Source organism: Symsagittifera roscoffensis, chromosome 2, assembly GCF_963678635.1.
Source record: "Symsagittifera roscoffensis chromosome 2, txSymRosc1.1, whole genome shotgun sequence".
Lineage (NCBI taxonomy): Eukaryota > Metazoa > Xenacoelomorpha > Acoela > Convolutidae > Symsagittifera > Symsagittifera roscoffensis.
Genome location: NC_087063.1, coordinates 23,419,107 through 23,436,423, shown reverse-complemented (window position 1 = coordinate 23,436,423; position 17,317 = coordinate 23,419,107). Strand labels below are relative to the sequence as shown.

Here is a 17,317-nt window from a genome sequence, read left to right as displayed (position 1 = left end):
CTTTTGTCCTAATTTTTTATCCCAAATAAATAAGTGGAGAGGGAAACCACCGCTCAAATAATCGGAACTACAGGTCCTCGCAGTGACATTGAGGTCCATTCCGTTGATAACTACAAGTAACAAAAGCTGTTCGAAAAAGTAACAGACTATTGCACTTCAATTTTTGAGTTTTATTTTCGAGTAATGAAAAAACAAAGATAATTCTATTATTTTGCGCCTGAAAACTAAACTTTTAATTAGTTAGCGTATAACAAGATTGTTGAAAACAGGTTTTCAAGTTTTTTTGTCTACATTTTAGTTTCCCGTCACAGCGTTCTACAGTTCTATTGAATTCAAAATTAATCAATTGTAAATGGATGCAACAAAAAATGGAATGAGATTTTCTCGGATTTGATTACTTTTACTTTTTTTGCTTAAGAACTGCAATTATATCAAATGTTTTTACTTTTAACAAACATAGCTTTTCTACCGGTACGTATTGTTCCGATGCGATCCCAGAGTTTGGCTTTGCACTACTTCCAAAGAATCGTAAATTCGTCTTCTTTTGTCGTTTCATTCTACCTTTACAAAGTTTTTTCGTAATGATCAATTTTTTTATGAATGCTAAAATGAAGCGTTCTTCTATATTGAAACAACAGATTGCGCTGAAAATGTGATTGACTTTTAGTTTCAGAAAGGCAGCTGTTTTTGAGACTACCTAGCGAGAAAAACTAATTTTCGTTCGGATATCGGAAGTTGATTTAGCTTTATCAAAAGTGTCAACCATTAATGATTTTTTAAACTCAATGAACTTCAAGACGACTTAACTTTTTTAAACTTTCTGATCAATTCTGAGGTCTACTTTGTGCATAATTAAATCTAAGAAAAACCGTTTGACCAGGCTACCAACAATTGAGCTTTGATTTTAAATTTACCTTGCGGTTTTAGAAAAGATTAAGTGATGACGTTAGATTAATGCGTCTCTTGATTTTTTTCTTGTAAATAATTTAAAAGCCTCTATTTTTAAAGGTTGCTTTCAAGTTTTTGGCGGTTAGAAATCGTGTTAAAAAGGGTTTTTCGACTTGATTGGCAAAATTTTTGAATGAAATTTATGTAGGCAGGCCGACCATGAATAGTCCATAAAATTTTTCAGGTAGGTTCGTATCATGCATAGCTTACGGCATGAAAAAAATGGTTTTCACTTGGATTCAAAATTTATTCTTTTTATTGCTATAAGCAATTATATAATTTTTTCTTAAATTTACCTGGCATTTGGTTTAAACTGCCTTATATACTCGCAAAAGCCAATCAACAACCACTAATTGAATTGACCTTTAAAATAGAGCACATAAAATTGCATTTTTTCTTATACTTAAAAAGATAAGGCGTTGTTTCATTTTGCGACGATAACTTCTTTTAGTTTCATGTGAAAGTAATAATTTTACTGCTCAATTTTGAAGCTGTTTTAATTGCTCATAATATTTCTTTCTGTTCTAAACACCTGTTTTGGTTTAATATATACAATATTATGCAACGCAATATTTGACCACAGCTATACCAGAAAACGTGTTGTAATCAAGCTGCTTATATCAGCAAAAATCTTACAATATCTGTGAATTGTTTACTTTGATTGCCATTATGGACGAAAAAAATGAAGTAAATGGAGAATTGGAAGACGCTGAACTTACTAATGGTGAAGCAGTAATTGAAATTACGATTCCTGACGTCGAAACAGCCCAACAGTGAAAACATCTGAGAAATATGTTGAAAACCATCAAGGAAAAGCGGGAAAAAATCTATATTTGAAACAAAATATGAATGAAAGATTTCAAAAAAAAATTTATGATTGAATTACCAAAAATTTGGTTCTTAAAAGTAATTAACATGGTTAGATTTCGGAAACATTGATGCAATAATTTTCCACAATTGATTTTTTTCTTTTGTGAGCAGAATGTTTTCGCTAGCTTTCCTGTCGACAAGTCAAAAGGAGCAGACGAAACTGAACCCGACTTCAATGATGTGAACAATATAAATGACGCCGAAACCGACTCGAAGCCCGCAGTGCAATTCGTAAAAAAGAAAAGGCATAAAAAGGTTTCCGAAACGCATGTCCATTTTTCACAGTCTGTTATGAAGAAAGACGATGCGGGCTCATCAGTAGTTACCATCGGTTAGTGTATTACAGTTTACCCATTGTGAATAATTTTGATGAATTTGACGGCAACTAAAACGGACATTGTGGACGATAGCAATATTAGAAGGGAGAAAAAACTGTTAGTTTTTCGAAAGGCGTAACTTCGTGCAATTTTTTTTTTGAGGAAGGGGGTATGTATTTCGGTTAGCACCTAAAACCCAATTTGAAAGACTTAAAAATAAAAGAACGAAGCTTTTTTTGTGAAATGAAAATCCGCCCCTGAAAAACTGCTGGATTTGCCTTTTTCTTAACCAATGACGTTCTTCAATACTTTGGTTGAAGTATAAATCCCGGTATTTTAGATTTATCAGTGAGCAGATTTCAAACTCAAAACCTTCATTAGTTTCTGGTAATGGCAAACATTCTCTTTTTTTTTCAAGGCCACAATTCCTTTTCCAAATACAGGCGAATCTCGGGTTTGGTTATTAGTAAAGTTTTCTAGCTCGATCAACTGTAGATGAACCAGATGTGTCAATCAAGCAATTGTCTGCCCAAATTCCTACTAGTAGACCCAATCAAGATTTCAAAGAAAAATGGAAATACTCCCTGATTGGATCATGCTTTTCCAAACCATACCGTGTTCCCTTTATCACGCTGTTTTGTCCAGTGTATACGGAATATAAACTGGCAAGGATCACTTCTAATTTCCAGAAGGCCAAAACTATGCTGTGGATGTTCGTCACTTTTTGGCTATCAGCTGCTTTGATTTGTGTCGTCACTTTTGCTTCATTGTAAGTGTCTTAGATGGTTAAATAGGAGGACAGGAAATTAAGACGACAAGACATTTAGACGACTTTTTTTCTTCATTGCAATCCAATCACTTGTCTTAAAATTATACTATGTGGAAGTTGGTAAAAAAACTTGAAAATTTACAATATTAGTTTTTGAAAAAAAAATCAGTTTTGCCAAAAAATATGGTTAAATCGTGCAATACCATTTAATGCATTCAGTTCAATTACTTTTTTTGAGCAAACAAAGTTGAGTTATGCAGAACTGATTGTTTTTCTTTTTAAGATGATTTCTCACACGAACTTTAACTTCTCACATGAGCTTCATAAATAATTAATTCTTACAAACTTCCTCATAATTGAAGCCGTTTCACAGATTAATTGTCTCCTAATACTTGTCGTTGTATTGACCCAACACCATTTTATTGTCGTTAAATTATTGCAACGCAGCAACAAAAGCTTTATGAACCAAATGCTTACGCCTTTTTATAGCTCTATGAACCCAATGCTTAAGCCTTTTTAACATTTTCGAATCAATCCTTTGAATGATAAAAAATTCATATGCTTAAATATATTTTTGTTAAACACAAAATTCTAACACGAGAGAAAAAAAAATCAGTACAAAGATAACATCTTCTCCGCATAGCGGTGTGAGGCAAAGATGCTAACTTGATTTAATGTTCGAGTTTCATTCAACCAAGATCGATTATTTAAAAGCAACTATCGGGGTACCAAGTATACAATCTACACTCAAAGCAGTTTAAAACGAGGACGATAATTTGATTGTAAATTGAAGTTTCAGATAATCTGAATTAAGATTTTGTCATGAAATTTTTTGAATTGTTTGACATTTAACGGAATGAGTAAAAACACTTTGTTAAATGTAATTTTGCCGCAAAATTGAAGCTTTGCAACCCAACTTTTGGTCAAAGGAAAGTCTTTTATTGGTTAGGTATTTCTGAACAATCATTTGTTTCATCCGATGAATCTGTTTCTGTTGTCGATCGGTGCAAGGCAAGAGATTTGATATGAAGATTTGATCGAGATCGATGTTAAAGATAATTTACCAAAAATCTAGGTAAATAGTTGTTATCAGTGGGAAAAGTACACATCGAAAAAAAACAAGGTATATTATTGGGGATAAATGTTTTTTGCTTACGTGTTCCCACGTTTTTGGTAATATTTTACCAAAAATATTTTCGACGTATATAGCATCGCTTTCACGGATAGGACTGATTACTATCATGAGAATCTATCATGGTTGAAACATTGTGACAGCTCGTTAAGCTCAGCTGATAACAAAGAGACAGCAAAAAAAATAATTGCTTCTGAACCAAATTATTAAGCCTCAACAGATCAGAAAAGTTTATACATTTCATACAAAGAGCTCTAATTTCGATGATTTTTCAGATCTTACCATCCTCCCTCCTTTTCTGAGATAATCCGTCGGTATAGGATCTCCGTGGTATTTCGTTGGTTTTTAGAATCTTGAAGATAGTTTGGGTTCGTCTGAGACCGGTTCAGCTTGATCGTCTAGAGTTTTCAAGTTTGTTCTTCGTTTTCATGTTGCACTGGATTTTCATCATCGTGAGTGTAACTGGTTCCAACTGTGGTTTTGGTCTCCTGGCCGTATCTCGCAATCTGGTTGTCGATTACAATAATAGTACTATTAGATTGGTTGCATTAGATCCTTGATGTGTTGGTTGAACCTGGAATGATGAAAGTTGCTGGCTGTGCTTGCGTGTCTTTGTTTGGCTTGAACAGAATTTTTCACACACGTCAAAATCCATGATGGTAATTAACCTGATTGTTGTCCAAGTACGTTAGTGTTTTTCCCTTCTCTTTGGACATGATTCTAAGCGTCAATAGTACCCGCCGGAGACACGCAAAGAAATTGAAGGTATATTTTTTCGCCATGCCTTCATGACATGTTTAACAGTCGGGACCGCTCTTCCTGCTATTTCATTAGCTCTTGGGCGGTAGATCGTTGATTCTATATCGTGAATTGCCTGAGATATGCTCCATGTTTTGATATAATTGCTCACAAAGTTGGGTCCATTGTCAGTGACTAAATCTTTTGCAAAGACTACTGACGGACACATTTGACTGTTGGAGTGGCTCCTTCATTGGTCGGGAATGCTTCGATCCAGCCACTTCTTGCAATCAACAACCAATATGTTACCTTGCAGATATCTCAATTAGAGACAACTCGTTTCACGTCTTGTGACATGTGAAGCCACGAGGGAAGCGTTCTCAGAGCTTTTTCTCTTGCCTGTCTCCTGGATGCGTCTTGTGGGCATCGTCCATAACTTGTCTTCTGAATCTGGATAGTATGAAAGGTAGAGCGTTTTTGTAGATGACATTTTCTCGTATTGACAAGGTTTCAGCTTCGTTCTTGAAATGTGATTCAGCTTCTGAGCATTGCCTCCAATCACCGCTTCGTATCCGTTTAAAGACAGCATAATTTGATCGATTTGATTGAAGGTATCTTTTGATGTCGTTGAGCTTGATTGTCTGCGTGTCTGCGAAAAATTTGTCGTTCTGAAAGGGTTGTGATCTGTTTGTAACGCAAAGGGTTGTGATATGTTTGTAGAGCAAGCTTGCGCCCCAGTAAAAACTGATTCAGTCGTGTGACAACAAACACAATTGCCAAAGCGTCTCGTTAACGTTGGAGTAGTTTTTCTCTGCTGATGATAGAATTTAAGTTTCTCTGAAATTTAGATCACTGGATGTCTTTCCTGTGAGCGAGACCCGCCTGACTGCCTGCTCTGAAGCATCGTGGATCACAGTCACTTTTTTGTCCAGCGATGTGGCTTTCACAAGTTGTTTTGAGCAGAGTTCTTGTTCGATACTTTGAAAGTATTTGATCAGTTGGTTTTTCTACTCGAAGTCGTGACTCCGTAAATCATTAAACTGGAGTATTTTGAAGGCAAAATGATTGAAATGATTGAAATATTTTAGGCTTCGGGGGTTCCTTGGGGCTCTGAAAATTGTCAATAAGCCTATCATTAAGCTTATTTCCATCCGTTGAAACTGATTAGCCTAAAAACGTAACAGTTTTGAGGGATTTCCGCTTTAACTTGGTGAATTTTTTTTCTCTGAGTTGTCAACTATACATTTAATTCATAAGCAAACCAAAAAAGAATTTGAGTTGTTTTCACTCTAAAAAGGAAGTTGAATCCGACAGAAATGTTTTTGTGTGTGTGTGTTAATCAACAACGGTAGCAAGAATGTTTTACGATCGAATAACTTGATTCAATTTCATTGCAATTTGAAGTTGTTCATTAAAACTCAATACTTTTTGAATTTATTTTGTTAGGTTTTAGCTTAGTTTCATATAGTGTCATCAATTATTTGTTATGTTGAATCACTACATAACCGCTTTATTTTTGATCATATTTACGGCTATTGAGAAATAAAACTTAACAAGGGAAATTTGAAAGCTGTAAAACTAAAAAAACTCGCCATTATCTTTCCATCTTACCAATTAGATAAATTGCCCACAAAATGTTTTGCAAGAAACTCAGTTGCTCAATTTACTTAACAATTTTTTATCATGTAAAACACTCTGAAACCTTTTTCCCCTATTTTAATGCATCACTATATGTATACCCTATTTTAAGACACAAAGGCTGCAGTCGAGCCATAGCATATCCTAATACGTGAAACATTCCCTATGCTAATACATGGGATTTTGCACGCTGAAAACCCGAAAGTTATCATCTTAAACCTTGTATTTTAAATTCTAGAAAAGTTTATTACCCGTCTTGATACATGGAATATCTTATAGGCTATTTTAATACACAGAGTGGTGAGTGGGTAGGCTAAATTATAATCCATTTCCCATGCTCCCCCCCCATGTCTGATTTACTACTGTCTCAACCCCTTTTTTTTAACTTGTAAACCCTTTTTTTCTTTCGTTTCTTTGTTATGTAGAAAAGGGATAACATCTTAATTTCGTGTGCTTTGTTAAGTAAGTACAACCTCGTTTAGTTTTGTGTGTTGACTGTAGTAATGACAACCTGTCTGGCTTCATCAAGTACTCCCTTCTCTCCTTCTTCATCTTCCTCATGCTGTTCACAGCACTTCACCGCCTCCTCACTGTGTTCCGCTTCAGAGTCACCATCCGACACTTCTTCGCAATCAAAGGCTCATTTCTACGAGACCTCATTGAGGCATGTTCATTTTGACGTATTAGATTGAGGACAGATGGTTAAGGGTCTGCAATAGTCTTAGAATGAGCATATCTTGCAACAAGATTCTTACCACTAACTTTAAATTTTGCAAGATTCCTAACAATGACTTCAAATTTTGCAAAAAAAATTGAAGAATTTCAAATCCTGCAAGATTCTTCCCAATGTTACGCTTTCTTTTTCTCAACTATTAGTTTTTTTTCTCAAGGGTCCCCTGTTTGGTTTTATTTTACAAAATCCGATTTCTGTTATAGCATACACTAATTTTGAGGGGGAGCGCGCGCTCGCTGGTTAAAATCGTTCTTCTGAAATGCTCGAAAAAAACTTCGAGCACCAACACTACTATCACTAAATCACTCTTTCTCCCGTTCTTCAGGTGACCTTTTGTCGTCCGTGTGTGCTGTGTCAGATAATGGGGGAGTTGGAGAAGCAGAGGGAGCTGAGAGGGTCAGTGGGCAACTTCAGAATATCAGTGCACTACGAGCACGCCCCCAAAGCATGAATTGAAAAGCAAAAGCATCAATGGACAACAGCATAAACCTTTTGAAGGAATGAAATTGAGACCTTGAATAATTGATACTGTCATGTGAATGATTTCTCAAAAAATTTTAATTTTAGTTAAACCATTGTATTAATTTTAAAATTATTTAGTTTTAATAGCGGAGTTTTTTGATCTTCAACTTAAGTCTGCTGTTACTGAATTAAAACTATAAAAACTTGCTGATGAAACGCGCTATAGTCTTATTTATGACAAATTAAAAGTAAATATTTTTTCAACTGGCTTCAACTTGGTCATTTACTATCAAAACCTTGGTAGAACAATACTGGCTATATTTCATGGACAGCAATTTTATTTTCTGGCAAGTAATTTAATGTTTAGATAAAATGTTGTTTTTCGTCTTTAAAAAAAAATAATATTTGCCAGCACTCGCAACTTGCATCTATTAAAGCAAAAAAATTAATTGGACAAATTTTTTACTGATTCGCAAGAAACACCACTGATTAGTCAGTTTTCAAACGTTCTTAATCTCACAAAAAAATGCATTTGATTTCTCTTTTGTTTTTGAGCAAAAAGATTAGACTTTTTAAATTGCTGGGATAAACATAACACAATTACACCTATTCCGTCATAATCTTGGAAAATCGAAAAATATACATATCATGTTCATAATTTTTTCAAACGCATCATTGTTGCAAAAGGTAACGCCAACTTGCCTTTTCGTTCCCACTCTCAAAAAACATATATTTACGCTTGAGGTGGTTTTTTGGTAAAACCATTTATATATTTCAATTAAGCGTTGTTGCCTTTTGAATATAATCAATGATGTTTCTAAATAATTTCACTAGCACGACCATTATTTGCTTGCCATGAAATAACTCCTCCTATTAGGTGTTTCATCATATATTAATTCATCAAAAAAATCAAACTAAACTATCTCTTCTTTCTCTATGAAGCAAAAAAAGGGGCAAGCAAAAAATCAAAAAATTACTAGATCATACGTCAAAAAACGGCCAAAACTGTTTTTGATTAATCAAACGCCATCATATCTGAGCCGCTTATGCCATTCGACTGAAATTTTTTAAAAACCATTACTGCTTATCGTAACCTTGTAAATCAGTAGGATTTGTCTTTCGTAACCTTGACTTCAGATAACTAGAAAATATTTTTAAACTATTTTTTTGTTCCTTAAATTTCGACATCGGCGCAGATAAGCTCAAAAAACAGCCATTGTTTAACGCTGGGGCTAGTTTTTTTCTATCAATTATTTTATCCGCTGATTTACGCTGAACAGGGAAAAGGGAAACTATTGAAAGTAGATGGGTAAAGAAAAAATCAAAATATGACCAAAATCATCGTTTTTTTGTTCGAACGCAAATTAAAAACTGCAAAATAATGACGTGAGTTCACAGATAAAAATTAATGTATTGATTAAGTTAAAAAAAAACAATTCTGCAATAGGTGCAAGTTATGGTTTAGCGGTAGCACTGGTTTCATTTTAAACAAAACAATGGTTTTAAAAAACACAAGTGTTGTGTGTTTCGGTACCATATTCAAAAAACTAGTGCAAGATTTGAAATCTTGGTGCAATATTGAAACTTGAGCAAAGTTTAAAACATTTGTGCAATGTTTTTCCTAGAGCACAAATAACTTTTCTGATTTATGTTTGACTCGAAGGGGCAGTACAACAGTGCCGAAAAAAAATTAGTTCAACGGTGCCGAAAATGAAAACTTTGTTCCACAGTGCCAAAAATATGAACCAGTTTCAACATATTAAGTGCCGCAATCAAAAATTAAACGGCGAACGTTTTCAATCTTCAGTGACGCTTAAAGATTTTCAAAAAGAAAATTTGCAATTTAGACGTTTTGGCGCCAAAATAATTGTTTAATTTGCAGTTGCAGACATTTTGGCGGCGAATTGGAGTGATTTTCTTTGATAATTGGCTCCAGTAATTTCCCGCTCTTAAGAAAACGCGTTTAAAATATTCTGAAATTTTCCCGCCTTTTTCGGCACTGTTGTACTTCGGCACTGTTGTACTTCGGCACTGTTGTACTTCGGCACTGTTGAACGGCCCCGATTTTAGTGGTTTTTAGCTTTCAGTTTTTGTGGTAACGATTTTGTTGTTGCCCTTAAAAGTTTTGCTTATTTTTTATTTGGGACCATGTGTAGGCCCTCTCGTGGTGCTCCTGTTTGACCATCAAATATGTTGGTCTAGCGCTAACTTCACATTAACAATACATATATACTGGGTTATTTTACAATCTGTATTACGAGCAAGCAAAAAAATCCGACAACAATTTCATTACTTGAACTACTCGAAATTTTTTATGATGCGTGTCTCATGTTGCGATTTTGCGAGCCATGTTGCGACTAATGTTTCGCGCGACCCTTGTTGCGACTTAGTGCGACCCATATTGCTACTTTGCGCGACCCGTGTTGCGACTTTGGGCGACCTATTTTGCGACTTTACGCGACACATGTTGTGACTTTGTGCGAGCCATGTTGCGACTTTGCCGGACACATGTTGCGATTTTGTGGGACCCAAGTTGCAACTTTGCGAGACTCAAACTTCTTGCAGGATTATGGATTATCGGTGGCAGAAAGTCCTTTTCGGCGACCTGATTCAGTTGCAACATGATCGCGGATCTCGGCCTGGGAATCAAACATAATGAATTACATACATGTGCAGTCACAATTTTGAATCAAATCAAATGAAAAGATTTCTAATGTTCTGTGCATTAACTTGTTTAACTGCAAAAATTGATGATATAAAGCACATGGCACGTATTCTTGTAACTTCGAATCGATTATGAAATTAGTTTAAAAATTGACCTCCTAGTTACAGCGATGAAAATTTCCCACTTGATTGTTGCTTCAATTCTAAGTCAATATGCTGATGGTAACCCGTTCTCTACGTGGATTGTTTTTGCTTACACTGGCGAACTAGGACCCGTCAAAGAAAACCCATATGGTACGCTAAAGCTTGATCAACTTTTTTCCCATGACTTTAAACTCGCACAAGATACTTATTTAAGCAGACAAAAAAAGTTCACCTGAATGAATCTAAATTGCGGGGTCTTTTCTCGGTGGTCAGTCAATAAGCAGAATGGTCTAAGAGCAGAATGGGTCCAAGAGCAGAAAAATAGAAAAATATCAACTTCTATAAGCTAATCGGTAAAATAATTATCAGAAATGTCAATAATAGCAAACCAACGAACATTTTATGCATAATTTGAGCAATTTAATCAAGATTTTTAAAAAAAAATTAATGAAAAAACTTAATGAAGTTAGTCAATTCGTGCAGAATTTATTTGTTTTCTTGGTATTTTTTGACGATTCTAATAATTGTTTTATCAATTAGCCCGTATAAACCAATATAAGTCAATATTTTTCTGTTTGTCTGCTCTTGGACCCATTCTGCACTTGGACCATTCTGCTGATTGCTCCGCCTCCACCAACATAAAAAGTTTTTGAATATATAGATTTTCTGAAAATTAATTTAAGCTATTTAAAATGTGGCCGCCGAGGTTGAATTTCTGAAAATCGAAATGGGGGGGGGGGGGAATGAACGCCCCCTTTCCTTTCTCTCAGGGATTCGACCCCCTGCCGACCCAAAGGGTCCCCCCCATTGGTACTTTTTAAGAAATCCATTTTTGGCCGAGCGACCGTAGGAAGGTTTTAAGTATAAAATTGAAAGTGTTTTTCAGTTCCCATGCTATGACCTACAAAAACTTGCAAGAAAATAGTACGACTAGTTTTCTTTCATAATGATTTTTTTTGTGTTGTCATAAATCAGAATTGCTTCACTAACCTGTCATAAAAAATACGCAACTATCAGTCCTGTATTTTTTGTTTTTAGCATGGCCGTTCAAGGATATTCCCGCTGCAAACGTTCTCGATGGTCAGTTATTTACTATAATAAAAGATGAATATGATAGGGTCAAAATTGAAGTTTCTGGTTTAGAAAATTTTAACTTTATCTACCAAAAGTGGTACAGTAAAAACATTGGTCTACATTTTCTGCCTGTTATTTTAAAACCCAAAATGAAATCTTTTCAAAATTCGACTTTGTTAAATCATTTTAGGAATCTACAATCTGATCCGAATGTCTCTCGGAATGTAAGCTGCTCTTTCTTTATTCTTTGCCCAGACTCTTTTTCTTTCTTATATACTTCCAGTTTTCATTATGGGGCCTAACTGCACACAGGATAGGCACACAATTTGGTGTGAGGTCAATGGAATCCAGATACAAGTTTCTAAACATGTTAAAATATTGTCGGCACGATCAAAGAAATTACAAGATCAAAGAGAGCGGCCCTTTATCAAAGTCATTGCTAGTTATCAAATCAGTGGTCGTCTGGATCTCAAGACTCTTTTTGTTTGAATTTATTTGAAAATTTATTTGAAAGCAGAAAAAAGTAAATCAATGAAAGGCAAGTTTATTTTTTTTGCTTAAATAAAAGAATATTCAGCTTCGATTAATTAGTCACTAAATACTTCACCAAAAACTTAAAATCCCCTTACTCTAATTTAATACCAGCAATGGTTGAGACTACTACCCAGGGATGGCTTGGATTTCTTGGTTTAAAAAGTTGGCACGTAACCAGTCCTTATTCCCAACCTAGCGTACCATCTGAAGAGCATTCTTACATTGCGAGTACATAAATTGAGTTTTAATAAGTTCTTGGAAGTCATAACACAAAAAGTGCATTTCTGTTTTTTCTGCTTTAATCATTTTTTTTTGATGCCATTTTAACAGACAGTAAAGGCAATGAAAAATTTAATGAGGTCCTATCGTTTTTTTGGGTAATATTTTCGGTTCCCCCCTTTTTAACTCTAATTAACTTAACACCCTACAATTTCACTCCCTACTTTTTGTTGCCTTAGCAATATAACATCGCTACATTTTAAAACAATTTCTATGACTTAACACCGTTTTAATCCAAAATGAAAAGAAAACTTACTTCAAAGGGGATTTCGGTAACCATCAAAGAATTAAACGAGAGAAACTTTTGCCATTTAAAGCCAGACAAATTTGCGCTACTTAATTCGCGTAAGTTTTGAATAGAAATGACCTTGCAAATGATTTCAATGAAACGTTTCAAACCAAAATGAAATGGCCTTGCCAATATTTTCAATGAATCATTCCAAAATGAACCAAAAACAAGCAATAGTTCAATGAACTTCAAAAGCCGACAAATAGTTAGACGTCCTTTGACTAATATGGCCTGATTTTCTAGACATTTTCAGCCGGTATAGAAATTAAAAAAAGGTTTAACCAATGCCAAAAGCCTTAAAATCATTATTTTTAGAATCATTCTCGATTTTAAAATTATGACCTGATCGCTTTGTCAGCTTTTTTTGAACTGTTGGCACATAAACGCAAAGCTAAAGGGTTTGCCAGCCCCTAGTCCCAACCTAGCATCCCGAAAATAAGGGCGATTGTCCTGGGAATAAATTGCTAAGGCACGAGTCATGTTCTTGCGTTTAGTTACGTTTCCGGGAGTCTGCAAGGAAACGTCTTTTCAAAAAAGCTGACATAAATTTCAGGAGGATTAAAATTTGAATTTCAAGAATACGAAAGAATAAACAAAAATGAAATAAAATTTACAATGGTTTAGCACAAACTAGATAACGCTCTGAAAAAGTACAGATCAGTTTTGTCTTCGTAAACGGACATTATGTTTTGTACTCTTTCATTTAATACTCGATACTTTTTCTTTTTTGTGAACTTATGGCCACTCGATGCATCAAAAAAGTTGAGTCTTTGTACGGAAGCGTCTTTTTGCAGGCTACCCACTACTTTCCACATATTTAGGTGGGCTCCGCTGAAATATGATTGAATCTCAAAATGCCATCCCTCGACAGCATTTGTTGTTCGAGCAATCCCCATCACGGCCGCATCTCAATGGTTCCAAAGGGAGGGTGGGAATGAAACTTCACGGTTTGGCACCAAGCTTTTTATATAAGTAGAGCCGAAGTACAGACACAACTCGTCAATTTTTCTATTTTCTCGGGTTCTAAGCAATTTTTGTCGCATACATTTTGAATTTCTTGAACAATCATGTCATAGGAACCGCCGATCTTTTCTTTTTTTTCAAATGCAAGGGATGGCAGCATTTTTAAAACCAGCGCTAATTCGTGATTTGTTTCGTAGGTCACTTTCAGACCCAATTCATTAATTTTTCTCATGTAACTCTGGGAGAGATGAAAAAAACAACCTGATAAATGTGCTTCGGGGAATGTTTTTTGGAAGGACTGAAGAGCAGCTGAAAGTGGACTTTTCACGGTTTGACATTTGACCTTTTGCTAAATTAATTTCAATTTATTTGCTAAAAGGAAGCAATTTACGGTCTCCAGTTGAAAATGCAGAAATGGCGAATGCAGAAAATTATTTATAATTTATAATTATAATTTAATTAGTTGATTTCCCAACGCATAAAGACCTCACAAAGACGCATCCAATTAGTATCTATAGTATCTATTTTTTCACGATTCGATGAACCTATGTTTTTTTTCAGGAAAAGTCTTAAAATTTGCTCAGGTTCAATTTTAAATTTTGCGTTTTGACTTTTGATTTTTTAAGTTCAGTTCTTTTCCCTGTTAAAAGGAAGGCAAACTCCGCTATCGAACAGCAATATGGTAAAAGACACTGATCAATATCTAATTTTGAAATGGGTGTTTAATTATCAGGTTTGCCAGCAAATTTCAGTTTCTGTTTACTTGCATTCATTGACTCTTTTCAAACTCTGTTGGCCATGTTTTCTCTTTCGAGAGCTGGTTTTCGATAACTGTATCGGACTTTCTGACCAAATCGGGTGTTTGGGGCCCATTTTGTTGGTTTCACGACAAATTATTCCTTACCTTTTTACCCAGGCGAAGTTATCCCAGTCAAAAACATCCCAGAAGTAAAAATAGCACAGGAAGAAGCAGCCCACGCAAATTAAAATATCCTATCTGAGGAATCAAAACAATTAAAAGATCGCAATAGAATAATCAAAGGAATTGATACCAAGATGCCGAAATTGAACAAATCGATGAAAGCAATGCTAATTTTTGAAAAAGCGCGTGAAATCAAATTCAGTTCAAAGTGTGAAATCTTCAACGCCCGTCTTAAATCCTACTGATCCAGTTTTCTCAAATTTTGTTCATTTTGTTGTTTCTTTCAACTGAATAAATAGCTGCCTTGCTTATACGCGACCGGGGTTAAACTCATGACTGTGCTCGTGATTGAACGAAATAATGGTTTCATCGCAAATTATTAGAGTCATTGGGTATTTATGTGAACGCCATTTTGCACAACGCCAGTGCGTGGCAGATATGGTGTCTCGCTTTTTAGTGAGCTCGTGTCCGTCCAAGATAAGCAACGCTTTGCCTTGCTTAATTTTTACCGTAGATAAATTCTGTCATCTTGGTGTTCATTGTATTGGTGCTATGTGTGTAATGATATGTCTTTTTTCAATTATGACTCCATTAACAGGTCGAAAAATAAAATTTAATCCCTAGAAAAGAGTCTTTTACAATTAGCACTATCTCTATATGGCGTCTCGAAATAATTGAGGCAGTTGAATCAAATATCTTTTTAATTGCGATATAGATATATGCACCAATCTTTGGTTGTCTATATCATAAATTAACTTTTAATCCTCCACGATATATTTTAATTGATGTGGGCTATATTGGTATGGGCTATTGTGTCCATTGGGATATATTGGTATAGGATATTTTGTAATGGGATACTTTCGTCCTGTCACTCCATTTTCTTCCATAGCGAAATTACAAATTAAAAGATACCTTTGTATCTACCAAAATCAGTATTATAAACTATCTGCAAATTCGCAGGGAGAATATTGAGACATTGTTGAACATGAACTTGAGAAGCTCTTTCTGTGTGCACCTGATCAACATGACTACCTACATATCCAATCCGGACAAGGAGTTCCAGTTACTGCTGGATAAGTGCTCTTTCGTCCCTGGCAGCCCCTACATCTTCTTCTACTCGGGCGAGAATGACATCATGCCATTCAATTATCACTTGATGGCCAAACTGTTTCTGCAGGTAAAAATAGGCTAAAAAACTGTCGCTTCCAATGCTAAAATTCCATTCTGCCCGGATTGAAAATGACATCCAAGCTTTAGTACTTTGCTAGTACTTTTTATGCAATTTTTGAAATAATTAGGGCAAAGTTTTGCACTCACTCAATCAATCTAAGTTTTCCACTCATAGGTCGAATAAGCCAAATTCTTTGAAAAATAATCCAAATAACAGTTCTTTTGCTAGAAGTTGAGTTTATCTAGATTTTATATAGAATGAAAGGTGCGTTAAATTGTTTGATTGATAATTCGTAATCAAATTTTTTGTGTTCACAATTTTTTGGGATTCTGCCATGTTTTGGTTGTTTTTGAAATTTTTTTGACATTTTTTGGTTTTAGCGGGAATGATAAACTTATTCATTTAGCATTCTCAGTTTTGCATATTCATTAAAAATAGTAAAACCCCAATCCAAATTTTCGACCGATCACTGAATTTTGTCCCCATTGGGTGTTTTTTTTTACCGAGTTAATTATATATTGAAGCTTGTGTTAATCAAATTCTCCTTTTTGTTCCGACTTTCGTAACGAAAGTAACTGAATATTTGTGCTCTGGGTGGGTTTTTTTCTCGAGACAAATTTCGACTTTTCTACAAGCCATTTTTTACAAATTTTTCTGACAGAAGCTAATGTTGTCTTGAGCTAAAATTTGAAAGATATTTCACCTGTAATGCTTTTTCGTAAATGGTTTAAATATTGCCATTTTGGCCAATTTGGGACAATTAACGCGCGATGTATTTCGCACTATTAACGCGTAAGCGGAGATTTAATCTGTCCTAAAAATCGTTCCAAATTGGTTGAAGGAAGCTTATTTGCCACAATTAATTTGTTATTAGGAACCAAATTTATCACTTTGTTCTTTATATGGCGTGTAGGGGGATGTCCAAATAACAGTTCTTTTGCTAGAAGTTGAGTTTATCTAGATTTTATATAGAATGAAAGGTGCGTTAAATTGTTTGATTGATAATTCGTATTCAAATTTTTTGTGTTCACAATTTTTTGGGATTCTGCCATGTTTTGGTTGTTTTTGAAATTTTTTTTGACATTTTTTGGTTTTAGCGGGAATGATAAACTTATTCATTTAGCATTCTCAGTTTTGCATATTCATTAAAAATAGTAAAACCCCAATCCAAATTTTCGACAAAAATGGCTAGTTATAAAATCAAAATTGATCAAAGGTGAAATATTGTTTTTCAAGTTTAAGCTCAGGACAGCTATATCTTTTGAATAAAAAGAATCCGACAAAAATGGCTAGTTATAAAATCAAAATTGATCAAAGGTGAAATATTGTTTTTCAAGTTTAAGCTCAGGACAGCAATATCTTTTGAATAAAAAGAATCCGACAAAAATGGCTAGTTATAAAATCAAAGTTTGCTTGAAGAGAAAAAAACCAAACCGAGAACAAATACTCCGTTACTTTCGTTACAGAAGCCGGAACAAAAATTCAAGAGTTAAGCATATCTGCATTTAGTACCTCAAAACAAATCTCTTCTTTTTCGCAAAAAGGGGATTGGTTAAAGAGATATTTTAATTAATATTCGTGAATAGTTTTCTCTTCATTTACTCAAAGCTATTTTCTGATCAGATCATTCGGTGCTTTTGCACGATTAGCGCCGACTCAAATTGTCCGGA

The 17,317-nt window shown here is 34.8% G+C and overlaps 2 protein-coding genes across 3 annotated transcripts in view; one reads left to right on the top strand and one right to left on the bottom strand.

Annotated features, from left to right (window-relative positions):
• LOC134839392 (V-type proton ATPase 21 kDa proteolipid subunit c''-like) overlaps nucleotides 1-17,317 on the bottom strand; it is a 327,751-nt gene that overhangs the window by 159,415 nt on the left and 151,019 nt on the right. The window contains exon 1 of one of the 2 annotated variants that reach the window (XM_063854926.1): nucleotides 12,267-12,272. The exons of the other annotated variant lie outside the window; for it this stretch is intronic. The gene's annotated coding sequence lies outside the window, so the exon portion shown is untranslated. Of the gene's footprint in view, nucleotides 1-12,266; nucleotides 12,273-17,317 lie in introns of those variants that run through there. 2 annotated transcript variants of the gene reach the window in all.
• LOC134840103 (uncharacterized) lies at nucleotides 1,458-7,717 on the top strand. The gene is made up of 5 exons (XM_063855796.1): nucleotides 1,458-1,721; nucleotides 1,944-2,149; nucleotides 2,616-2,904; nucleotides 6,914-7,076; nucleotides 7,471-7,717. The coding sequence occupies exons 1-5, from the start codon at nucleotides 1,618-1,620 to the stop codon at nucleotides 7,594-7,596; spliced, it is 888 nt and encodes a 295-aa protein (XP_063711866.1). The 5' UTR covers nucleotides 1,458-1,617; the 3' UTR covers nucleotides 7,597-7,717.

Bases quoted from the DNA above. Each gene is read 5' to 3' on its own strand.
- LOC134840103 (XM_063855796.1), top strand. From the start codon at position 1,618: ATGGACGAAAAAAATGAAGTAAATGGAGAATTGGAAGACGCTGAACTT. The intron at 2,905-6,913 runs GTAAGTGTCTTA...TGTTGACTGTAG, and splicing joins GTCGTCACTTTTGCTTCATT to TAATGACAACCTGTCTGGCT. The intron at 7,077-7,470 runs GCATGTTCATTT...CCCGTTCTTCAG, and splicing joins TTCTACGAGACCTCATTGAG to GTGACCTTTTGTCGTCCGTG.